The 26,742-nt window shown below is 44.7% G+C and overlaps 1 protein-coding gene across 1 annotated transcript in view; it reads right to left on the bottom strand.

The window, feature by feature from the left end:
* Positions 1-4,725: 4,725 nt before the first annotated feature.
* The window catches only part of tmx4 (thioredoxin-related transmembrane protein 4), a 66,943-nt gene continuing 44,926 nt past the window's right edge, over positions 4,726-26,742 (bottom strand). The window contains exons 3-8 of the mRNA XM_085981711.1: positions 23,480-23,525; positions 21,547-21,675; positions 17,635-17,680; positions 12,651-12,752; positions 9,334-9,397; positions 4,726-7,213 (exon numbers count right to left, since the gene is read on the bottom strand). Coding sequence (XP_085837837.1) covers positions 6,930-7,213; positions 9,334-9,397; positions 12,651-12,752; positions 17,635-17,680; positions 21,547-21,675; positions 23,480-23,525 — 671 coding nt within the window. The 3' untranslated portion in view covers positions 4,726-6,929. The remainder of the gene's footprint in view (positions 7,214-9,333; positions 9,398-12,650; positions 12,753-17,634; positions 17,681-21,546; positions 21,676-23,479; positions 23,526-26,742) is intronic.

The following is a 26,742-nucleotide window of genomic DNA, read 5'->3' as shown; positions in this document are numbered from 1 at the left end:
GGGAGCCCTCGGGTAAGGGCGTAGATTTTTTCCCCGATAGGAGGCATCCGCACGCAGGAAGCCTCCTCTCGGAAATTACGGGCCAATATTTAAATAGCCAACCCGCCTCCTCTTCTTCTTAGGCAGTCCCTCGGAACCGAGGATGACTCGCTTCCACACTAAAAGTGAGTTCTCAGGTGACTGATGAGTCCAATGCGGGACCTACAGTCTCTGTCACAGGTGGGAGATGGTGGTTGAAGGGGCGGGTGGGTGGGGTGCTTGGGGTGACGTGCGCTCCTTCTCCTGTTCGCGCTTGGCTTCCGCTTCCTCCCGGCGAAGAGACTCGAGGTGTTCGGCGCCTTCCCGGATGCTTCTCCTCCACTTTGTGCGGTCTTGGGCCAGGGATTCCCAGGTGTCGGTGGGGATGTTGCACTTCTTCCAAGGAGGCTTTGAGGGTTTCCTCTGCCCACCTGGGGCTCTCTTGCCATGCCGGAGCTCCGAGTAGAGCGCTTGTTTTGGGAGTCTTGTATCGGGCATGCAGACAATGTGGCCCGTCCATCGGAGCTGATCGAGCATGGTCAAACCTTCAATGCTGGGGATGTTGGCCTGAGCGAGAACACTGACGTTGGTGCACCTATCCTGCCAATGGATTTGCAGGATCTTGCGGAGGCAGCGTTGGTGGTACCTCTCCAGTGCTTTGAGGTGCCTGCTGTACATGGTCCATGTCTCTGAAGCATACAGGAGGGCAGGTATCACTACTGCTCTGTAGACCATGAGCTTGGTGCTGGGTTTGAGGTCCTGGTCTTCAAACACTCTCTTCCTCAGGCAACCGAAGGCTGCACTGGCACACTGAAGGCGGTGTTGGACTTCATCATCAACGTCTGCCCTTGTTGACAATAGAATCCCGAGGTATGGAAAGTGGTCCACGTCGACCAAGGCCTCGTTGTGGATTTTGATAATCGGGGGTCGGGACTGTGTGGCAGGGGCAGGTTGGTAGAGGACCTTTGTCTTACGAATGTTTAGTGTAAGGCCTATGCTCTCGTACGCTTTGGTGAAGGTGTTGACGATGGTTTGGAGTTCGGCCTCCGAGTGTGCGCAGACACAAGCATCGTCTGCATACTGTAATTCGATGACAGAGGATGGGACGACCTTAGATCTGGACTGGAGGCGACGGAGGTTGAACAATTTCCCGGTTGTTCTGTAGATTAGCTCCACTCCAGCGGGGAGCTTACTGAGGGCTGAGATGGAGCATTGCAGCCAGGAAGATCGAAAAGAGCGTTGGTGCGATGACACAGCCTTGCTCGACCCCGGTCCGTACGTGAATTGGGTCTGTGGTGGATCCGTTGGTCAGGATCACGGCTTGCATGCCGTCGTGAAGCAGGCGGAGGATGGTGACAAACCTTTGAGGGCAGCCGAATTTGAGGAGGACACTCCATAATCCCTCACGGTTGACAGTGTCAAAGTCCTTTGTGAGGTCAAAGAAGGCCATGTAGAGCGTTTGGTGCTGTTCCCTGCATTTCTCTTGTAGTTGACGCGTGGTGAAGTTCATGTCCATTGTGCCCCTTAGTGGGTGGAATCCGAATTGCGACTCTGGGAGGAGCTCTTCAGCCACTGGGGGAAGGCAATTGAGGAAGATTCTCATGATGACTTACCCTGTGGCAGATAGCAGGGAAACTCCTCTGTAATTACCGCAATTGGACTGGTCACCTTTCTTGAAGATGGTCACGATTACGGCGTCTCTGAGATCCCCTGGCATGCTCTCCTCCTTCCAAATAAGAGAAATGAGTTCATGTATTTGCGCCAATAGTACTTCTCCGCCATGTTTTAGCACCTCGACGGGGATTCCATCTGCTCCCGAGCCCTCCAGCCTCGAACAATCCCTGTCCCGAGTCCCAACGGGCGACAAGCTGATCCTCCTTGGTGACTTCAATGCCAGTTGGAAAGGACACAGATCTCTGGGGAGGTGTGATTGGCAGAGAGTGGGTAGGTTAAGCCAACTCCAACGGTACCCTCCTCCTGACAAAATGCTTAGAACATGGCCTTGTCATAACCAACACTTTGTTCCGTCAGAGAGACAAATACAAGGCTTCATGGCAACACCCTCGCTCCAAGCACTGGCATCTGCTGGACATCATTGTCCGAGCGAGGGACCACACGGACGTCTGCATCACCCGCGCCGTGACAGGAGCTGATGACTGCTGGACAGACCACCACCTAATCCGCTCTGTCATCTCCATCAATGTAGCCCCAAAACAACGGCGGCAACAGAAGCAATGCCGCAGGAAAATCAACGTTGGATCACTCAAAGACCCTGCTAAGAAAGCCCTATTCAGCCTGCGCCTCACAACGAACCTGACTCCTCCCAGTGATGCAGAGACACAGTGTCCACAGCACCTGGTCTGCACTCAAGACCTCCATAATCAGCACCTGTGAAGAGACGCTCAGTTACTCGACCAGGAAACACCAAGATTGGTTCAACGAGAACGACCAGGAGATCCAGGGGCTAATAAGCCGCAAGCGCAAGGCATTCCTGATCTGGAAACAGCAACAGAACTCGAGAGCAAGAAAGCAGCTCTACAGACGCCTGAAGGCCGAGGTCCAACAACAAACTCGCAACCTAAACAGTTGATGGTGGGTGGAGAAAGCGCAGGAGATCCAGCGCTAGTCGACAACCACGACATACGTGGATGCTTTAGCGCAGTCAAGACCACCTACGGCCCAAGCACCCAAGGTCCTATCCCACTGCGGGCCAAGAACAGAGAGGTACTCATCAAGGACAGAGAGGCAGTCAGTGCCCGCTGGAAGGAGCACTTCGAAGAGCTCCTTAACAGAGACTCTGTCTTCGAAGCGAGTGCCCTCAACTCCATCCCGCAGCATGCTACCCGCCACCACCTCAGCACAACCCAGCCCGGCATGAGGTTGAAAAGGCCATCCGACAACTAAAGAACAAGGCCTCAGGAGCAGATGGACACCCGCCTCCTGGGAGCGAGTTGGCTGCCCGCCCTGTCCTGCCTCAGTTAAAGCCGGAAGTGGGTGGGTTGGAGTCGGGTTCGAGATTTTAAAAAAATTTACATCTCACCCGACCCCAATCCACGCGTTAAGGGTTAAAATTCAACCCTACATTTCAAAAGGACTGCATTGGGTGTAAAGTGCTTTGGGACGCCCTGAGGTTGTGAAAGGCGCTATATAAATGCAAGTCTTTCGTTCTTTAGATAGGAAAACACGGCACTTATTTTACACGTGATTTGCATTTATATAGTGCCTTTCACGACCACCGGACGTCCCAAAGTGTTTTTTACAGCCAATGAAGTACTTTTGAAGTGTAGTCACTGTTGTAATGTAGGAAATGCGGCAGCCGATTTGCACACAGCAAGCTCCCACAAAAATGTGATAATGACCAGATAATGTTTTTATGTTGATTGAGGGATAAATATTGGCCAGGGCACCGGGGATATCGCCCTTGCTCTTCTTCAAAATAATGCCATGGGATCTTTTATGTCTACCTGAGTGCAGATGGGGCCTCGGTTTAACATCTCATCCAAAAGACGGCACCTCCGACAGTGCTGCACACTCTCCGCACTGCACTGGAGGGTCAGCCTAGATTTTTGTGCTCAGGTCCCTGGAGTGGGACTTCAACCCACCTTTTTTGTAAGGTCACAAAAAGGTGATGAATGACTGGTTAAATTGGCTTTTAATGATGTTGGTTTAGAACGATGTTGGCCAGGACATGGGGACAATGTCCTGGTCTTCTCCAATTACTGCCGTGTGAGCGTCAATGTCCACCTGAACCACAAAAACAGGCAGACCGAGCCTCAGTTTAACATCTCACCGAGGTCACAATCTCCTATAATGTCGTACTTCCAAGTCTGCATTGGAGCATCAGCTTAGATTACATTCTCAAATTCTAAGTCTTGAAGCCACAACCTTTACAAACTGAGCCCACCTTGGAAGCCAAGCATCAATATTTAACTAAATAAATAGTTGATCCTAGGCATTAATTTAAAAGATGATTCAGAGAAGCAGTTAGTTGTTAACGCACATTCCCAGTAATGATGGACTGTGTGGAGTTTGTCGATCGTAAGCAGGGTGCCTAGGAAGTTACGACAATTGGCTTCAGTAGTTCTGAGTTAGGAGTGCGGCGGGGTGGGGCGGGTAGGGGAAAGGATAGCCAGCTAAAAGTGTGCAAGGTTGGAAAAGAATGGACGCAACCACAATGCTCCAGATAGTCAAGTCACCTGCCAACATTCATTGTCCAGGCTCATGTGAAGACTGGCCCCTTGGATGAGATACCAGAAGACTTTCACCCGTGGAATTAGATCCCAACAGTCAACTCTATTTGAAGTGGAGGGGAACATTTTTCCAGAAAAGGCAAAACAATTAAATGGAAAACACCTTTCAGCCAAGCAGGATCAGGGATGGAGAACTGCAGATATACAGGTGAACTGGATACAGCACTTTCCAAGAGCTCAGAAAGTAAAGACTGCACCAATGTACTTGGAGCAGTCCTGGGTAGACACCCATAGGCAATGGAAAAAGGCAAGATTATTCTTTGGAACTATTGTGTGCACCTAGTCTACCAGAGCGTTTTGATGTATTTGCTGAGAGTGTTGATTTGCATTTTCTACACACAATACATTGAATGTTTCTGTTCATTGCCAGTCGTGGATTATACTATTAAAATAAAACGGTGTGCTATGCAGTACTCAGCATTAAAATGGCTAGATCGTTCAAGGATAAATCAAATAACAATGTACAAAAGGCATGCGTTTATTGCATTTTCTGTTAACAAAAATCAATGGGTCTATAGAAATAACACTTGCATTGTAAAAACTTTTTTTTCCCCCCCCAAAAAAACACAAATTGCCATGCCATGGCGAACACATTCCTTCTAATAAGTACAGCTAATTACTTAACGTAAAGCTGAAGTGAAAAGGCTGTGCAATTAAATGTTTTGGTCCATTCCACCTCCATTTTACCCGACTTCTCAGCCCTCAGAAGCATCTACAGCTTTGAGCTTCAAGTATATTTGTCAATTAACATTGCACAGCACAACAACAAAAAGCTTCTCAAAATAAAAGGCAAGTTTGATGGACAACTGCAATAGCCGAAATTTCTTTTTAAATATAGAAGTGCACCCATTGTGGTCACAGTGTAGAGACACATGCAAGTTTTCACAAGTCTCTACGTAACTTGTAAACAAGGCCAGCCAAACTATGGGCAAAGCAATAAATACAAAATATAGCAGGTACTTCTGCATTCATCTTACAAAAAGAGATACATCTCCAACACCATTCTCATAAAATACAAAAAGGTCATTTTAATACAGCTTTCCGCATCCCCATAATACAAATCCAGAAAGAAATATTCTTTACAAAAATAGTACAAATCTTTGCACTACAGGCCTAATTTTATAATGATGAGGATACCGAACAGTCACGTACAAATGGCAAAACTTTGTTAAATCGATCAGAAATGCAAATTGTCAATATATCGCTCGTAATATTAAAAAGTGAACAGTTTCAGAATAGTATTTACATTTTAATCCCAAGAACAATGACTCCCTGTTTAAGAGTTATAATTCCCCCTCCCCCCACCCCACCTGCCCAATAGCCTTTTAAACTCATCAGAATTCCAGTGGAAAGCTTTATATTGCAGAGTACTGCAAAAAAAAATTTTTTAAATCCTTTTTTATTTTAAATAAAAGCTGCTGAACTCATAAAACACGGTGTCCATTCTTGAGGAGAGTCGAATCCCTCAGGTACAGAAGGAAGCACGCTTTCAGCAGCTATTAATAAACAAGCATCATGTTAATCCAAGTTAAAGCTGCGCTGTATCACTGGCTGGATTACAGCTGGAGTTTACTCTTTTTAAACCCAGCCAGCCCAGGATTATTACTGTATATGTACATAAAATGCACAGACTTCAAAGAACGGCACATTAAGGGGCATCAATAGCCTGTTCCCAAGGATATACTGGCCTCCCTCCAACAGAAATCTGTGCAGCAAGACATTACAGGGCAGCAATGATCAGCAATGTTACTGCCCGAGTGCTGTAGGTGCTTTCTTGCTATTTTAATGGGAGGCAATTACCCATTTATGGAAAGAGTGGAGGGGGGAACTTGGTACAAATACATTCAGCATTCGTACAACATGGCTGACAGCAATTTCTACCCTTCCATCTGCTGCATACAAAAGCGGTGTATTTTTCAAATGATTGAAACCGAGGATTGCACAGAAAGTCACTAAGCTCTCCACTGCCACAGCTCACACACATACTGGAATGTCTTGCAAGTCACTCTGCTCATGGCAACAGTACCCCTTCAAGAATCTTTTTTAACCAAAAGTTTCAACCACTCTATTGCCTTTATTATAAACCTTACTGTTTTAGTTTGATCTAGCATGTGTACTGAAACCGCATGTCCGAATGGAGTGTGCAATGAACTGCATACACTTTGGATGCAGAGTTCTGTACCTGGAAGTTTAAACCTGCCAACTTCTACCTAAAGATATAATTGCTATTAAAACATGCACCTTAAGAGGGTGTACAGAAAGGCCAGGGCACTATCACACTGGCAATATGGCCACGGTCGTGGTATAATATTGGCAAGCGGTGTTATTTGTTTTAAAAAGATAACCACTGCTCGCACTAGTTTATTCAGTGGATAAAGCATGCTTACTGGAGCATTGTTGCCCTTTTAAAAGTACAAAACGTGGAATATTCATTAACCTATATAAAGCATTTTTTTTTAAATGGTACAAGTATAACCTGCATATTGTATTCAATTAACATTCGATCAAGATTGTCATAGCCAATATGTTCAGAACTAGAAAAAAAAGGGAAGCCAAACAAGCCAAATTTGTATGTTCAAAAAGGTCGGACAGAAAGTCCACAGAAGCACAATTCTTTGGTCAAAGTTCTGGAAAGTGGTATTCGTTTCTAAAAAGGAGCATTTAGCAGTCTTCCTTTAGTATTCGTTTTCTGACCACTCTGTCTGCCTCGCTGTCCAATGGCTGCCGATCTAAATTGCCCTCATGTTGGTCATTTTCGAAGTCATCCTCAATAGCAGACTCGTCGCCCGAGGCCTTGTCGCTCAAACCATTCTTTTCTTCCTCTGCTTCAGATTCGTGTGCTCCCCAGTCTGGAATATCTTGCTCCTTCTTTTCAGGCTCGTCAGAGTCCTCCTCATCATCCTCGTCTTCCCCATCACCTTCCTCAGTTCCTTCCTCGATAATCTCTGTAGAATCATAGAATGGTTACAGCACAGGAGACCATTCGGCCTGTCGAGTCCATGCCGGCTCTCTGCAAGAGCACCTCAGCTAGTCCCACTCCCCCGCCCTTCCCCAGTAGCACTGCAATTTTTTTTCCCCTTCAGGTACTCATACAATTCCCTTTTGAAAGCCACAATTGAATCTGCTTCCACCACCCTTACAGGCAGTGCATTCCAGATCCTAACCACTCGCTGTGTAAAAAAGTTTTTCCTCATGTCGCCTTTGGTTCTTCTGTTAATATAGAAAGCAGGGTAAGGTGTCCTGAGACACCGTCAGTGAAACAAACAATAGTCTGGTAGCCACTGGCAACCCATCTTCCCTTCATCCACAGCCTTTTCAGACTTACTCCTCCACAGGCCATTCATTCTCCATTAACAACCCGATTGTGGGACACTGACCAAGGTCAAATTCAGCGCTTGCTCCTTTTGTTGTTGCTCAGATTGTATACAGTGAGTGAATGGGCTTTATTAATTATAACAATTTTGGTCTCCCTATAACAAAGGGCCCGGGGCCCCTATTTGATAACTGACCGATTGAAAATCAGCAGCTCATTTGTGCGAGGAATCACAGATACAGACATGCATTTCATTATTCTACAGCGCAGTGTGTCGCAACATTTGCAAGACGGCCCCTTGGTCAAAGGTTAGCAACATAACGTTGCATAAACAATTAGCTACAGGAAACACAAGAGAATGGTTCTAAAGGATTTGAGCAAGTATCTGTTGTTCCAGGCAAAAATGTCTGGATGTAGGCAACAACAATTGTACACTCATTCCTTTCAATAACAAAAAATAAACTTTCAAAAGGAGCAAGTTCATTCGTTAACTCTTATCCTGATATTGGGGCAGCAGGATGGATGCTAAAACTGGCCTCAACACCTCACTGGGGGTGGTGGAGAAATCAACCAAGGTTCCCTCTTCGGATTGCGATGCAGCGAGCTGTGCTGGAAAAATGTCCTGGGCTCAGTTATATAGTGTGCCTCCCAACCCCCCACACCCCCCCCCACCGTCCCCAGTCAAATAACCTAGCAGTAACAATGCGGATGGTCAAGGGTCAAACATGAATAATGACCACTTAAGCAAGGCCATGGAAGACAACCAGAAGACAACCAAAGGCATCAACACTTCCTTTTAGGGGTGGGGGAGGAGAAAGAGAGAAAATTGGCAGAGAAAATTGGAGAAGGAAAATGTTTTTAGTGTAATTAAATCTTTCTACCTGTAAGGCTCTTTTACAACCCATATATAATTTTCAAACAGCAATTAAAGCACGTGATCAGTGCTTCCAAATAAGATACAAATCACAACAGAAACAATGGGCTGGATTTTAAGGAGAAAGGCAGGTTGGGGGCAGGGAGGGGGGCTGGGTTAAAAGGATCGGGGGGGAGGTGGAAAATGGGTGAAGGGAAGCTCGTGGTCGTCCCACTGGAGAATCGTGGCCAAACTCCGGATGATGGGCGGGGGGGATTGGAGAAGGCCTCGTGGGGGGGTGGTGGTGGGGGGGGGTGGGGTGGGTCTCTGATCACGGGGGGGCGGGGTGGGTTAGGCAGGGACCCTGGATCCAGGAGGTATGTATAAAGCCGCTTACCTCCTGGATCCAGCAGTCCCCGCCTTCCTTTAACTGCCGGGTTTCACGAATTGTGTGAAACCCGTCCACATGCAGTTAAAAACAAAATGGAGGTTAAAAAACTGGCTTCCAACCCGATTATATTATTTAAATTGACGTCCCACCTCTTGGGAGCGGGTTGTCTGCCCGCCCCCATCCTGCTTCCCATCCCACCTCTGTTAAAACCGGAAGTGGGTGGGTTGGAGGCTGGTTCCGGTCAGGAATCTGATTTTTTAACAATTTAAATGCCCTCACGCTCCAAACCCACCTGTTTTTTTTTTTAGGTTAAAATCCCTCCCCCCCCACCGGCCATCTGTTGAATTAGAGAAGTACAAAAATTAATAAAATTGTATTCTAATCGACACTTCTGCACGTCAAATTGGACCAACATAATGAATTGATGTGCCAATTTAGTACAGTTGCATGTTTACTGTAGGATGCACAACATACGAGCAAATATCTATTTAAATTGCAAGGTTCTTACCCGTTACTTCGTATTTCTGTTGACGCTTGGGTGGACATATACAATCAGCAATTAAGACCAGAATCTGAAAAAAATATATAATTTGATGCTGAGTGCGTAGGAAAGAGTTATTTAAAGAGTACATATTCAGGCATGTAGAGTCCTGTGCACAGCACCAAGCGCCTATTGTGCAAATTAAACTGACTAATAACTTACATCTCAATGTGAATAATGGTTTAGATGAATTTAAACTTCATTTTTAAAGAATCTGTATTCTCACTCCTCTGGAATAAATATATATATCCCAAAAATGTAGATTTAAAAAAATAAATATAAAACACAAAAAAAACAGCTTTACTTATTACTTTACAGAATTCAAAATTTTAAATATTATAAAAAACCTTCTGAATCTTTGTGTGATCTGTCGGTGCTACATAGTCAGAAAGGAAAAACACAGGCAATTTTACCAAGTTCAAGTTTGTCGAAATGGAATAGAAGACGACGGAGGAATCATGAATAGATCTTCAGCTCATTCATCCCCATCCCTCATTCTGTTCCCTGCCATTCTTCATTACCACAAAACACCTTGCCCATTATTGAAGGCTCACACCCACAAGTTCTCTGTTTTTGTTTGTAACTATGCCTTCATCCTTGTCCTGACACCTCCTGCAGGATTTTTAATAGCCCTTTTAATCTTTCTTCTTCAGTGACACATGAGGAGTTCGGTTCGGACCACAATCACCATCTGGCAACAAATGTGGGCATTAAAGATGCAGTGGGGGTAGGTGGAAAAATAACTTTTTGAAAAAAAAATGGTAGAAACGGAGGTAAATAATTAGCGAAAACCTATGACAAGGATGTAGTATAAAACTATTGGCCAACACTTGTTAAACACAATGGCCCAGAAATTCCGTTCGCAGCCCCCCCGCGGGCGGAGGGCTGTGATTTGGAAAAATCTCCGCCTGGACCAGAGGGCTCCCAGGAGGCGCAGAATTCCGTTGCTGGGCCTCTTCAAACTGCCGGTGTGCAGGGCACACATATCCCAGAGGCGCAGGTAGTTCGCAGCGTCCCTGGGATCACGTGGGCCATGGGGAGCCAATCAGAGCAGGGAATCTCCATTCATAGATTTGACAGGAAGACCTGTCAAATCTATGAATAGAGATCAGCCCCAAAACACAAGTAAAACTTCAAATAAATTCTTTAAAAAATCACATTTTTAAAATGACTAAATTACATAAATTAAATATTTTTTTAAAAAATTTAAATTTTTGAAACAATATTAAAGTTTTTAACAGGGCTAAAAATAAACTTACCTTTCTTTAAAGTATTTTAAAATAATAAATCAGTGGAAAAATTTTATTTTTTTCTTTTTTACTTTCTTCACCTCTTAGCCTGGTAAAAGCAGGCCTTGTGACTGCTTTCCCAGGCACAGCTGTTTCAGACTTACCTGGACTGAAGCAACTGTGGAAAAAAACAGAAGTTTCAGCCATGCGCGCTGCCTATCCGGCACAGGCGTTTGACCTGTGAAGCCCTTTCTTCACAGAACGCAAGTTCCGGTTTCCAGCGCATGCGCAGTGCATGCCTAAAACCGGCACTTTCTTTGGCCCTACGGGTGAGTACACAGTGCGTACACATCCGTAGGGAACGGAATTTTCTCGGCCATTACTTACTTAATCTGTTTCTCTCTCCACAGATGCTGCCTGACCTGCTCAGTATTTCCAGCATTTTCTGTTTTTATTTCAGATTTCCAGCATCCGCAGTATTTTGCTTTTACATTACTTAGTCATGGCTTTGCATACAACAACAACTTGCATTTATATAGCACCTTTAATTAGTAAAATGTCCCAAGGTGTTTCACAGGAGCGATCATCAAACCCAATTTGACATCGAGCCACATAACGAGATATTAGTTCAGGTGACAAAAAGCTTGGTCAAAGAGATAGATTTTAAGGAGCGTCTTAAAGGAGGAAAGGTAGTGAGGCAGAGAGGTTTAAGGAGGGAATTCCGGAGCTTAGGACTAGGGAGCTACATATGTAGTAAAGGCTGCCGTTATAATGTAGGTATTGGTCTCAGACTCGTAACCTTGCAGTGCGTGCGCAGGCAGACCACAAGATATATTGCAAACTGTGCACCAGTCTCAGTCGCAAGGTCGGCAGCAAAGGCTTTCATGTATAAAGCTTTGCTATCTGGATTGCTCATTTTTAATGATGGAGACTTCATGCCTACCTGGAGCAAAACCGCAAATCAGTGGGAACTCAAGCTAGAGCGAAATAACAATAGAAAACGCTGGAAAAACTCAGCAGGCCAGGGCAGCATCCGTGGAGAGAGAAACAGAGTTAACGTTTCAGGTCGAAGACGCTTGGTCAGAACTGGAAAAAAAAGCAGGAAAAGGGATAGATTTTAAAGCAAGAGCGGGCTGGGAAAAGGGGGTGGGGATGAAAGAACAAAAGGGAAGGTCAGAGATAGGATAGAAAGCAGGAGAGATCAAGAGACATTAAGAGATATTTAAGGAACAAAGGATGGCTCTAGGTGAAGTGTGAATGGCCCTGGCAGAATGAAGGACAGCTGCCATGTGGTTTGGGGGGGGGGGGGGGGAAAAGAAAAAAGCCCAGACGAAAGTGTGGATTAAAAAAAGGGAAAATATATAGCGAGTTGACCGCCTGGAGGTGTGCCCAAAACTGCTTTGCACCAATGCAAAAGTGGCACTATCACATACATAAAAGCTGTATGATCACCAGCTGCACTACTGAAAAGGAAGACTTGCATTTGTATAGTGCCTTTCATGACCTCAGGCGCTTTACAGCCAATGAGATACTTTTGGAGTACAGTCACTTTTGTAATGCAGGAAATGTGGGAGCTAATTTGCGCACAGCAAGCTCCCACAAACAGCAATGTGATAATGGCCAGAGGAACTGATTTTTTTTTTTTTTTTTTTTTTTTAAAGATTGCACCAAATACTGGACTAATAGTTATACGAGAAATGATAATGCAGTATGGTGAGGTCTGCCTGGGATGGGTAAGAAATAACGAAGGAGGAAAGGGTTGCCAACGCAACACTATAGCAAAATAGGAACAGAATATACTGGAAATGCACAGCAAACTGATCAGTGTTTGAAAAAGAAACTTTCTTCAGAACCGCCCCCACTTGAAGCCTCGTCCAATTCTTTCAATGAAATGTCCTTCTACTAAAGGAAAGTTATAACCCACATTACTTCGAGTGTAGAATTGATCAGTGTAGCTAATCTCAATCCATTACTCCCAGCTCCTTACAGCAAACAACTGAAATCGATTCATGGCTTGGTTCAGACTTAGATCATGCAGTGTCTGCATTAACTTACCAGGCCGAGGATGAGACCTGCCACTAGAGTAGCCACAGCAAATATTATGTAGGAACCCCAAACTGGAATTCCCAGCGTCTCAGTCAAGTAGCCATGCATTTGCTGCAAATCAAAGAGAAATATTTTATGTTGCTATACTCATGACAACAACAACAACTACTACTACTTGCATTTATATACCACCTTTAGTGCAGTAAAACGTCCCAAGGAGCTTCACAGGAGCGTTATAAAACAAAATCTGACACTGAGCCACATCAGGAGACATTAGGACAGGCAACAAAAAGCTTGGTCAAAGAGTTAGGTTTTAAAGGGCATCTTAAAGGAGAGAGAGGTAGAGAGGTTTAGGCAGGGAATTCCAGAGCTTAGGGCCTAGGCAACAGAAGGCACGGTCACCAATGGTAGAGCGATTAAAATTGGGGATGCTCAAGGGGCCAGAATTGGATGACACTTGCAACATTGTTCACCACAGTACATAGCAAAGTAGGTGTAAAATGGCACTGCATCAAGATGGAAATACATATTAAATATTTACCGATACAAAGAAAAAAAGTCACTAACTCAAAAGGGATATGTTGAGGTTCTTTGTTACTTCATCATGCGTCTATGACATGTCAATGGGGAGCCACTGGCATTAAAACACTAAATAAAAAACAGCCAAAGAATCAGAGATGCCACAGAATAGCAAATTTGATATGAAATGCTCTGTTCAAATGGCTGCTGCTAAATCAACTGTAGCACTTCTTAGTGAACAGCAGATCCAGGGCCCAGACTCCACAGATCCATCGGCGCAGACTCGATGGGCTGAATGGCTGCTTTCTGTGCTGTACTATTCTATGATTCTAGATCCTCTGTTGAATGGTAGAATTAGTGCAAGTTACTGTTCCCCACCCCTTTATAACTGAACTGACACTCATTTTAACAACTATTTTAAAACGAATACAAAAAGTAGAAAATACACTAAATTTGGGAGGCAAGTAAACACAGCTCTGAATCTGAAATAGCACTGCAAGAAATGCATGCTGCATCAAGGAAGAGCTGCCTGTAAATAATTTCATACATAAATTAAATTTAAACAGATTTGCTATTTCCACCATGCATTTCAATAACATGCTTGCCAAAATCTATGCCATCCATCGACAGATCTTTATGAAGACCAATTTATAATCCCAACTGTGGCGTTGACATTGAACAAGTGCGTTCTGGTCATCACTTATGCCTGTGCATTTGTGGGATCTAAACTACATTGCATTGATTTTCATAACGAATTCTGTTCATACTAAACGTTAAATCAGATGAATGAGCTCCTTAATCTCTTGAATGAGTCTAAGAGATGGATTTCATGGTGCAGCACATCCCTTTGCGATTTAGTTCCAGCGTAGCTAAGCTCGCCATGTGCCTGTATTTGGACCAGACAGTCCAGTGAGAGAGGACGGTTCAGAAAGTGAACGATAAACTGGACATTATTATATTAAGATTTACATCATGCCTTTCTTTCATTAAAATGCAAAAAAATATATATATTTAAGTTGAAGATACAGTCTATGTACAAGTTAATATCCAACCTTCCCCTCCGCTGGGGAAGAGGCTCAAGCATGGGGGTAACCTATACCAAGTACAAGACAAGTCCAATTTTTCCTCCATCAGTTTCACGCCTTATGTTGAGAGGACATTAGTTATTAAAGTTAATTGATTTTAACAAAGCATATATCGGAATCCAAATCATAACCCCCCCCCACATCTATCCAACCCGTTCGATTTTCGACTTGCCTAAAGGTACCACGAGAACATAGGAGTAGGCCATTCAACTCCTCGAGCCTGTTCCGCCATTGAATCAGATCACGGCTGATCTGCATCCTAACTCCAGTCATCTGCCTTGGCACCATGTCCCCTAATACCCTTGGCTAACAAAAATCTATCAATCTCAGATTAAAGTTTTTGATTGAGCTATCTGTGGGAGAGTTTCACACTTCTACCATTCTTTGCATGAATACCCATCCTGAGTGAAGCTGCAGGCAGAGCGAATGGCAATTGGGTATTTAAAATAAAAAAAAACAGAAAATGCTGAAAATACACAGCAGGTTGGAGGGGGTGTTGGGGGAAAGAGTGAGATTTAGGGTTGCATCCAATGCTTCGTTCCATTCAGTTTGCAAGGTTGCATCTGGAGTAGTGTGTTCAGTTTTTAGCACCACAGGAAAGATATTACATAGGATTACATTCGGCCCAACCAGTCCATGCCGGCGTTTATGCTCCACTCGAGCCTCCTCGCGTCTTTCCTCATCTAGCCATCAGCATAGCCCTCTATTCCCTTCTCCCTCATATGCTTATCTAACTGCCCCTTAAATGCATCTATACTTTGCTTCAACCACTCCCTGCGGTGGCGAGTTCCACATTCTCAGCACTCTCTGGGTAAAGAAGTTTCTTCTGAATTCCCTATTTGATTTCTTGGTGACTATCTTATATTGATGGCCTTTAGTTATGCGCTTCCCCACAAGTGGAAACACTCTCTCTATCTATTCTATCAAAACTTTTCATAATTTTAAAGACCTCTATTAGGTCACCCCTCAGCCTTCTCTTTCAAGAGAAAAAAGAGGCCCAGCCTGTTCATCCTTTCCTGATAAGTATACCCTTGTGGCGGTACCACCGGTTGTCCCTTACATTGAGATACATAATTCCCTTTAACTTACCTTACTATATGTATAACTTACCTGTTTGGGCCGTTGCCCCTTTAACCTACCTGTTTGGGCCGTTGCCCCTTTAAGACGCGCCCTAGCGCGCTGACATCACATCACGTACCAAGTGACGTACGTGCAGCGGCCGCCGGCCCGACTCAGCCTTCCAGGACGGCCGCCGGCACAGCCCGGCCTCGCGACTTCGGCCGCATCGGCCAGCCGACGGGAGCGACACGATCCTCCGCTCCTGCGGCAAGCACCGGCTCAGCCTGGCCTCCAGCTCCCGTGCTCGCGACTTCGGCCAGTACCGGTGCCAGTGTCCCATGAAAAGGATCCCCTCTTTCCCACACCAGCCCTTTAACCATGTGTTTTATTTCGCCTGATTGGACTGTTTCTATGCCAATTTGCACGTGGCTCGGGCAATAATCCAGAGATTATTACCCTCGAGGTCCTGCGTTTTAAATTAGCTCATAACTCCTGATACTCTTTCAGCAGGACCTCCTCAGCAGTACCTCCTCCCTATGTCGTTTGTTCCAACATGGACCACGACAACTGGATTTACCCCCTCCCTTTCCAGATTATTGGCCTTGGAGGGGGTACAGTACAGATTCACCAGAATTACACCAGGGCTTGAAGGGTTAAATTATGAGGACAGGTTGCGTACATTTGGTTTGTATGCCAAGGTTGAGGGGTGATCTAATTAAAGATCTTTAAAATAATTAAAAAGGGATTTGATTGGGTAGACACAGGGAAGCTATTTCCTCTGGTGGGGAATCCAGATAAGAGGGCGCAATCTTAAAATTAGAGCCAGGCCATTTAAGAGTGAAATCAGGAAGTACTTTTTCCACACAAAGGGTAGTGAAAATCTGGAACTCACTCCCCCACGAGGCTGTGGATGCTGCGACAATTGAAATTTTCAAATCTGAGGTCGATAGATTTTAATTTGGCATGGGTATGGAGAATACAGTTATACAGGGGCCTTGGTGAGACCACACCTGGAGTACTGTGTGCAGTTTTGGTCTCCTTACCTAAGAAAGGATATACGTGCCATAGAGGGAGTGCAGTGAAGGTTCATCAGACTGATTCCTGGGATGGCAGGACTGTCGTATGAGGAGAGATTGGGTCGACTAGGACTGTATTCACTAGAGTTTAGAAGAATGAGAGGGGATCTCATTGAAACGTATAAAATTCGGACAGGGCTAGAGAGACGGATGCAAGGAGGGTGTTTCCCCTGGCTGGGGGGTCTAGAACGAGGGGGTCACAATCTCAGGATAAGGGGTAGGACATTTAGGACTGAGATGAGATGAGGAGAAATTTCTTCACTCAGGGGGTGGTGAACCTGTGGAATTCTCTACCACAGAAGGCTGTGGAGGCCAAGTCACTGAATATGTTTAAGAAGTAGATAGATTTCTAGACACAGAAGGTGTCAAGGGGTATGGGGAGAGAGCAGGAATGTGGTATTGAGACAGAAGATCAGCCATGATCATATTGAATGGCGGAGCAGGCTCGAAGGGCCGAATGACCTACTCCTGCTCCTATTTTTCTGTTTCTGTGAGAAAGGCAGGCAAAATGGAGCTGAGGTGCAGATCTGCCATGATCTAACAGAATGGCGGAATCAGCTCGAGGGGCTGAATGGCCTCCTCCGGTTCCCATGTTGCTAAAAGTTAGGAAAGCATTTTGTTTCTAATTCCTATTTTGGTTTTATAATTTGTTCACAACTCTGACACGGAAATAATTCTAGATCCTTCTTGGAGAATTCAATTAAAAATGACGTTACAAAATACAATTTGCCAGTGTTATTAGAGCTTGAGGACTGTCTGCTCCAGAAGATTTGCTATTTACTGCTGCCAATTTCATGCATCAATTCATTCCAATGGGATCAACTGCAGTCGATTTAACAAATCATCAGCCAGCACAGAACATTAAGACTTAAAAAAGGGGGAAAGAAATTCTGAAAAAAGCCACACAACGTCAAAAGCTCTGTGCAGTGGAGCAGTAGAATGCAATTTGCACTGTTGTATTAGTTTCTATGACTACAAACCCATTGGTGTGAAAATTGCACACTAGGTTTAAGTGACACGCATTACATTTCGCCAACAGTTAAAGCACCAATTAATTTTCGGTGCAACTTTTGTAGTTCTATTTAGGTATATTGACATGGATCTCTGCACTCCTCCTCTCGAGTGTAAACATTATTCTGCAAAAGTATTCCATCGTCACGGTTGCGATATTCCCAAAAAACAAAGTCAGGAATGGATCAATTGACTAAAAAAAAAACTCAGAGAATGGTCTTGTGTGGTTTTGTTGACACTTACTCTAATCCACACCGACAGCCGGAATAGACCCGCCATCCCGGACATGCTAAAGGAAAATCAGAAAAATAAAAGCAAATTAATTGACGGGAACAAATTGACTCCGCTCCACTATCAGCCGCACCATAAACAAAGCTGGTCAACACAACAAAAGTATCTTGTTGAAGACAGGACGATGGGTTGAAGTCAGCCAGTACAGGCACGATGGGTCGAAAGGCTTCCTTTTGTGCTGTATGATTCCAATCCAAAAAAAGGGGGGTGGGAAGACTTTCAAAACTCAAATCGCCTGTTCCTAGTCTTGAACCTTACTACCCACCACCGGGTGTTGCGTCGGTTCTTGCCCTCTGCAACTTTTCTCTCCACCACCTTCTCCGCTCATTTATTTCAATTCATACATTTCCTCAGCTCGAATGCGCGCCTTACGATTCGATTTCTTCGGCTGTCTGACCTATTTGGTACCTTGTCCCCATTCTCAGCTTCTTTCTCTCAACTGGTTCACCGATTTCCCCCACCTACGTCCCAGAAGCCACGGTGACCGGCACGATTCCAACAACCTATTCACCGGCCGCTGTGGAACAAGTGAACGCTCATCCAGAATTTAAAAATTCATGACTTCAGAAACAAACAACATGAACAGAATGGAACACACGTTCCTGCACGCTACGTTCAGTACGCATTTACCGAGGCAAGCCAGAGGCCAGTAGCTGCCCTTTGGGTTCCAGCCAGGCAGGGCCCCCGGTATATCGCTTGCCTGTTACCTGGCTGGTAATTTAACCCTTCTGTTTAGGCGTGAACTCTGAGCCTGCCCAGCGGCAGGTTTTAAATGGTTGCGATGCAGCAAGGATCGAACATGTAAATTAAGGTCAGGTAAGTTTACAAATGTGGGGACAGGTGAAGGGGGGGGGGGGGCGCGGGGGGAACCTCAGCAGAAACCCAGTAGGGAGAGAGAAATTAAACACTTGCATTTATAAATTGCTCTTTTCACAACCTCAGGACATCCCAAAGCACTTTACAGCCAATGAAGTACTTTTGAAGTGTAGTCACTGTTGTAATATAGGAAACACGGCAGCCAATTTGTACACAGCAAGCGCCTACAAACAGCACTGCAATAATGGCCAGATACTCGTTTTTTTATTATTTAAAGGGATATTGGTTCAGGAATAAATGTTGACCAGAAATCAACTACCCACTGCTCTTCTTCAAAATAGTGCCACAGGCCCTCGGTTGAACGTCTCATCCTAAAGATGGCACTTCAGACAGTGCAGCACTCCACTGCCTAGATTTTTGGCGCTCAAGTCTCTGGATTGGGACTTGATCCCACCACCTTCTGAATCATAGAAACATAGAGATAGGAACAGGAGTAGGCCATTCGGCCCTTCGAGCCTGCTCCGCCATTCAATGAGATCATGGCTGATCTTCGTCTGAGATCATAGCTGATCTTACCAGTTCAGTACCCCGTCCCCGCCTTTTCTCCGTAACCCTTAATCCCCTTAGCCTTCAGAAATATATCCAATTCTCTCTTGAAAATATTTATTGAATTAGCCTTCACAGCCCTCTGTGGCAGGGAATTCCACAGGCTCACCACTCTTTGAGTGAAGAAATTCTTCCTCATCTCTGTTTTAAATGATTTGCCCGCTATTTTTAGACTGTGGCCCCTGGTTCTGTGCTCCCCGGCCATTGGAAACATTCTCTCTGAATTCAGCCTGTCCAGGCCTGCCATAATTTTATATGTTTCGATGAGATCCCCTCTCAATCTTCTAAACTCCAGTGAGTACAAGCCCAAACTATTCAATCTCTCCTCGTAGGTCATTCCCGCCATTCCAGGTATCAGCCTGGTGAATCGCCGCTGCACTCTTTCCATGGCAAGAACATCCTTCCGCAGATGGGGCGACCAAAACTGTACACAATACTCCAGGTGCGGTCTCACCAGCACCTTGTACAGCTGTAGTAAGGTATCCCTATTCCTATACTCGAACCCCCTTGATATGAAGGCCAACATACCATTTGCCTTCTTAATCGCCTGTTGCACCTGCATGCTCTCCTTCAGTGACTGGTGCACAAGAACACCCAGGTCCCTCTGCACTTCCCCATCTCCCAATCTATTGCCATTTAGATAATAATCCACCCTCCTGTTTTTACCCCCAAAGTGGATAACCTCGCATTTATCCACATTATAGTGCATCTGCCACGTATCCGCCCATTCCCCCAACCTGTCCAAATCGCACTGTAGCCTCCTGACATCCTCATCAGAGCCCACCCCTCCTCCTAGTTTAGTGTCGTCAGCGAATTTGGAAATATTGCATCCAATTCCCTGATCCAGATCATTTATATATATTGTGAACAGCTGGGGTCCCAGGACAGATCCTTGCGGCACCCCGCTGGTCACTGCCTGCCACTCCGAAAACGAGCCGTTTATTCCAACTCTCTGTTTTCTATCCGCCAGCCAGTTCTCTATCCACGTTAATACTTTGCCCCCAATCCCATGAGCCTTAATTTTGCATGATAATCTTTTGTGTGGAACCTTATCGAAGGCTTTCTGGAAGTCAAGGTACACCACATCCACTGGCTCTCCCCCATCTATTTTACCAGTTACTTCCTCAAAAAATTCCAGCAGATTAGTCAAACACGATTTACCCTTTGTAAATCCATGTTGACTCTGTCCGATCCTTTCCCCATTTGTCAAGTGCTCCGCTATTTTATCCTTAATAATGGACTCTAGCATTTTGCCCACAACCGATGTAAGGCTTACTGGTCTATAATTCCCTGCTTTCTCTCTACCCCCCTTTTTAAATATTGGGGTAACATTAGCTACCCTCCAATCCACGGGTACTGTTCCCGAGTCAATGGAGTTCCGGAAGATGATCCTTAGAGCATCTGCTATCTCCAGGGCCACCTCCTTAAGTACCCTAGGATGTAGTTTATCAGGCCCCGGGGATTTGTCGGCCTTCAGTCCCCTCAACTTACCCAACACCATATCCCTAGAGATACTAATTTCTGTCAGCTCCTCCCTCTCATTAGTCCCTATGTTTGTCGATATTCCTGGGAGGTTATTTGTGTCCTCCTTTGTGAATACAGAACCAAAGTATGAGTTTAATTGGTCTGCCATTTCCTTATTCTCCATTATATATTCTCCCGAATCGGACTGCAAGGGACCGACTTGGGATTTTACCAGTCTTTTCCTCCTGATATACCGATAAAAGCTTTTGCAGTCTGTCTTTATGTTTGCTGCAAGTTTACTTTCGTATTCTATTTTCCCCTTCCTGATTAATCCCTTTGTCCTCTTTTGCTGTATCCTGTACTGCCCCCAATCTTCCGGTCTGGTGCTTTTTTTTGCCAGTTGATATGCCCTTTTTTTTGACTTTATGCTGTCCCTAATTTCCCTCGTTATCCACGGTTGAGTCACCTTTTTAGGTTTATTTTTATGCCAAACCGGTATAAACATGTTCTGGAATTCTTCCATTCTATCTTTGAATGCTTGCCATTGTCTATCCACTGTCAATCCCCCCAGAAACACCACCCAATCAATCTTACCCAATTCCCGTCTCATACCCTCGTAATTCCCTTTATTTAAGTTCTGGACCTTAGTCTCTGATTCAATTTCCTCACTCTCCATCTCGACTGAGAGCTCGATCATATTATGATCGCTCTGACCCAAGGGGCCTCGTACAAGAAGATTGCTGATAAGTCCCTTCTCAGAGGCGAGAGCGCTACCAACTGAGCCACGGTGAACAATACAGACTAGCAAGATCCTAGGTTTGACCCCCAGTCTGCACTGAGTTAGCTGATCTCAGTTGGTGATTCAGTGGGGTCTCTACAATAGGCCTCAGTGTCGCTGGACTAGTGGGTGGGGAGGGGAGGAAGTCATAATGGCCAGTGCACACGTGGTTAGAAAACAGAAAGAAATAAAGTCATTACGCAAAGGAAGATGGAGACTTCCAGCCACTGATCGATTCCACAGCCTCCCACTTCTTATCCTTAATGAAACGTTGGAAATCTTCCAGCATCCTCGCTCCGTGATATTTCCGAAAAACACCTTCTTTGGCACTGTCAAGAGGGAGGTGCAACGTTGCAGGACAATGATATGATCAGCATGTTCTAAATTTGTTGAAGCTCAGCACATTAAAACGACAGTCAAGCAATTTATATCTATACATAAAACCACAAATAAAATGCGAGGAGGCTCAAAAGTACAACAAATAGCTGTAGCATGAATAATGCTCAGTGGACCAATGAATAATGTGGAGAATATAAGAGAACCAGCAACACAAGAACATAAGAAATAAGAGCAGGAGTAGGCCATACAGCCCCTCGAGCCTGCTCTGCCATTCAATAAGATCATGGCTGATCTTCTACCTCAACTCCACCTTTCCCCATATCCCTCGATTCCCTGAGAGTCCAAAAATCTATCGATCTCTGTCTTGAATATACTCAACGACTGAGCATCCACAGCCTCCTGGGGTAGAGAATTCCAAATATTCACAACCCTTTGAGTGAAGAAAGGCTGTTAACATTGCGCTCTCGGAGTTATCTTTCTTTTGGCCAAGGTTGGTGCTGAGCAACATCAATGCAAGTGATGGAACATTGTCCCACTCTGGGAACCTTGGATTGCATGAGACATGTTCATTCTGCAGGATCCCCAACTGTGGGGCACACAGCCAACTGCAAAAATGAATGGATTTGCCAAGAGGCCCAATTTTGAAACTGGCCTTAGAGAGTCTCAGCAGCTTTACACGTGGCTTCTAGCACGAGACTTTTGTACCGTGGACCGCAATCACTCGGAGTTGGATAAACTGTCCCAGCTACGACCATAAGAACAAAGAGGCTTCAATCCCATTAACCCAGGCTGCATTTGAACACAGGGCCCCAGAGATACAAGGACAATGGATTAGATTTCCTTAGGCTTTGTTTTTTTGTAAATAATTTGAACATCCCGACAAGTGTTGTATATGTAGATTTTGTTTTAATAAATCCAATTTTAATTGGGATAAGGCATTGCTGCAATTGTACAGGGCTTTGGCGAGACCAAACCTGGAGTACTCTGTACAGTTTTGGTCTCCATACCTAAGGAAGGATATAAGGAAGGTGCAACAAAGGTTCACTAGATTGATTCCTGTGAGGAGGGGGTTATTCGGATGAGGGGGTTATTCTATGAGGAGAGATTGACTAGAATGGGCCTATACTCTCTGGAGTTTAGAAGAATGAGAGGTGATCTCATTGACACATACAAGATTTTGTGAGGGCTTGATGGGGTAGATGCGGAGAGGCTATTTCCTCTGACTGGAGAGTCTAGAACTAGGGGTCATAGTCTCAGAAGGGGTTGGTCATTTAGGACTGATGTAAGAAGTCACACAACACCAGGTTATAGTCCAACAGTTTTATTTGAAATCACAAGCTTTCAGAGCGCTGCTCCTTCGTCAGGTGAAGTGAAGGAGCAGCGCTCCGAAAGCTTGTGATTTCAAATAAAACTGTTGGACTATAACCTGGTGTTGTGTGACTTCTTACATTTGTCCACCCCAGTCCAACACCGGCATCTCCACACCATTTAGGACTGAGAGGAGGAAAGATTTCTTCACTCAGAGGGTTGTGAATCTTTGGAATTCTCTACCCGAGGGCTGTGGATGCTCAGTCGTTGAATATATTCAAGACAGCGATCGATAGATTTTTGACGCGAAGGTAATCAAGGGATATGGAGATCAGGCGGGAAAGTGGAGATGAGGTCGAAGATCAGCCATGATCTTATTGAATGGCAGAGCAGGCTCGAGGGGCCATATGGACTACTTCTGCTCCTAATTCTTATGTTCTTATGAAGAGACGATTGTGGAGACATGATGGTAATCATTGTACTTACTGGTAAATGGTTGGCAAAGTGGTAACAAAGAAACGGCCGCTCAAACCTAAGAAAAGATTTTGAAGAAAAAAGTAAGTTTCATCACAGTATTCCAATCTCATGCCATATTATGTACAACAATTATTGATTTTAGAGAAGGCAATGATAAGATTTGTTTATAAGTATAAATTATGCCCCACGGATCCTTCATGTCTAGTGAGATGCGTGCTTATATTTTCAAGCAAAAAAAATTGTGTTCATGTCTTGCATTTATATAGCGCCTTTCATGATCTCAGGCCGTCCCAAAGCAAATGAACTACTTTTGAACTTTAGTCATTATTGTACCAGCAAGTTGCTTCCAGTAAATGCTTTGGGCTTTAATCATTTGATACCATTTAATTACCATGCCAATTTGGAGCTGAATATAGCCAAAGGCATGACGTGGTTATTGATTGGTTTACCAATTTAGAAAACTTGCAACTTGCCAATACTTACTGCAGGACGTGTCAGGGAAGAGGAGCAGAGCAACGCAATCAGCACTTAAAACATTGCCTAGTGATACAGAATCCTCAAAACAAACTCTACTGCAGATGCCTTGCGATCTGTTCTCAGCCCTTGTCCAAGTGGTTGCTATGAAAGCTGCTGTACGCTCTGCCTCCAGTCACATGTCTACTTTATACAACGAGTGCAGGTACAGGAAAAACTTACTGGCTTTGTAACTCAAGTCACAGGAATGTAATTACATCAACGGCACAGGGCAGGATTCCAGTTAAATTGTGTGCAATTTGAATCAGTTTGAATGCAGGTCAGATCACAGGATTCAGGCACTTCCTTTTCTTTTGTTAATCACTAAGCACTTCCGCTTTGGGTTACAAGTCTTCCATTGACAGGGCAGTGGGGTACTTCCAGTAAAGCACAGATACTGGTTTCACATTTCTACCGTACTGGGATTAAATCCTAAGGAAACTGGCGTAAAATAAACAGGACAACAACCAGACTGATCAACTTTGGATCGTCCAACTAAAGCCACTTTGTATCCATGCCACTAGGTGGTGCCAGTCTACAGGGAAGTGCGAGTGCTGCAACTCAGCCATGTCTCAGTTATGGTTATAATACTTACGGTAGAAGTAGCACGTTCCACCCTAAAGTTGAGGGGGGGGGGGCAAAATTATTTTCCCGCAAATGAAGTCAGCTCCCTCAAATGGGCTACAAATAACTAAACACATCTGAAAAGTGCACTTCACGTCTCTTTTGTTCTGGGTACTAAAAACAGTGACGCAAACAACATGGGAAAGGTGCAATTAAAGGGGAAACAGATTTCCGTACAGCCGGATCCTCTGGTCAAAGCACTGTCATTAACAGAGATTTTACAAAGTGGCTCCTCCTACGCTTTAACGTTTTATTTCTGAACATCAGCTATTGTTCACAAACATCAACGGAACTCCCTGGAAATGCAAATCCAATTCAAGTACAAATTTGGAGAAGCATTTCCGCATAATCTTTCTTCAAACGACTGGTTATTGGTTTCAGCATCTTCACAAAAAACATATGGATGAGTTTTCCTACCACCAAATGAAGCCAGTGAACTGTAAACCACTTCATACTTAGCCGTTGAAAAAAATGGTTTTTTGAGACAGCTTGGCTTCTAATTACTGTCTTTTGAGGACAAAAAAATTAACATGAAACTAAATAATTAGATTAGCATTTTTCAAAAAAATTATTGGCCCAGAAATTCAGGTCGGGGGCTTCCCGCGGGTGTAAGCCCCCGACCTGCACTTACCTTGCGCGCCGGCCGTTGAGCTGTAGGGCCCCGTGGAATTCCGATCCGGGGCCTGGTCCAGCTGCCGGCGCACAGTGCTTGCGTATCCCCGGGGCGCAGTTAGTTCGATGCATCCCCTGGTATCACGTGGGCCATGGGCAGCCAATCGGAGCAGGGAAATGCTCCATTCATAAGTCTGACAGGAAGAGCTGTCAAGACTTATAAATACTACGGCCCCAAAATAGCACTAAACATTCAAATACATTTTTTTTTTTTTTTTAAATCACATTTTTTAAATAAACTATAAATTACATGAAATAACTATTTTAAACAATAATTTAAATTTTTGAAAAAAATAATTTTATATTCTAATGGGGCTAAAAATAAACTTACCTTGCTTTAAAGTATTTAAAAATAAACCTGTGGGAAAAATGTTTTAATTTTAATTAATTCACCACTTACCTTGTAAAAAGCAGGCCTTACGCCTGCTTTTTACATTTCTAAATCCTGCAGGCTTACGATCCCGGAGAAACCTGTAAAAAAAAACTAAGTTTGATGCGCGCACAGCCTCCCCCGCGCACGCGTTCGACCTCTGAACCTCTTCGTTCAGAGGAACGGAAGTGCCGGTTTCCCGCGCATGCAGGAAACCGGCACTTCCATCGGGCGAGTACCCTGTGCGTACTCACCCGTGGAGACCCGAATTTCTGGGTCATTCATTCTTGGGGACGTGGGCATTGCTGCCAAGGCCAGCATTTTTTTCTCGTCCCTAATTGCTCTCGAGGAGGTGGTGTTCCAGGATTGACCCAACGACGACGAAGGAACGGCGATATATTTCCAAGTCGGGATGATGCATGACTTGGAGGCGATGGCGCTCCCACGCACCTGCTGCCCTCGTCCTGCTAGGTGGCAAAGGTCGCGGGTTCAGGGAGGGGTTGCCGAAGAAGCCTTGGCGGGCGAGTTGCTGCTGTGAATCCTGGGGATATCCCTCCGGAGATGATGGATCAGCCCAACATTCGGTAGCTCTCAGCCCTCTGTTGAAAGCTCCAGAATCTAGGACTGGTATCCACACTGCAATGCATTTGGTTTCTTGTTTGGCAGCAAGGAATGATTGAATCATGCCCATTTTCTCATGCTGAAATGGGTATGCATCGAGACTGGCAGCTTTAGGCTGATCAAAAGAATAAGAAGCTTTGTGATTTTAAAGGGAAACAATACTGGGAGAGGGTTGTGAAAAATTCAGTCTTAAATATTCCCTCCTCCACTGTCATTCAGCAGGTGATTTGCATCATCTCACATGGGATTCTTCCTGGAGACCTGGCCAGTACTGAATATTTTAGCCCAAAATAATAGAAATGGCCCAGCAAATTGGCTGTTTATTATATTGGATTAAAAGCTTGTTTTGCTGCTTTAGTTCCAGAGCAGACAGTGCATACTAATGCTACAAGTTGGCAGACCTACAGCATGGAGCAGGAGGACGGGAGATATAGGCACCGTCATTGCTGTTCGACCACGTGTTAAATCCCAT

This window comes from Somniosus microcephalus, chromosome 3 (assembly GCF_052327205.1).
Source record: "Somniosus microcephalus isolate GS21.2 chromosome 3, FLI_Smic_1.0, whole genome shotgun sequence".
Lineage (NCBI taxonomy): Eukaryota > Metazoa > Chordata > Chondrichthyes > Squaliformes > Somniosidae > Somniosus > Somniosus microcephalus.
The sequence above is the reverse complement of the archived record's forward strand: the minus strand, read 5'-3'. Positions and strand labels throughout refer to the sequence as shown.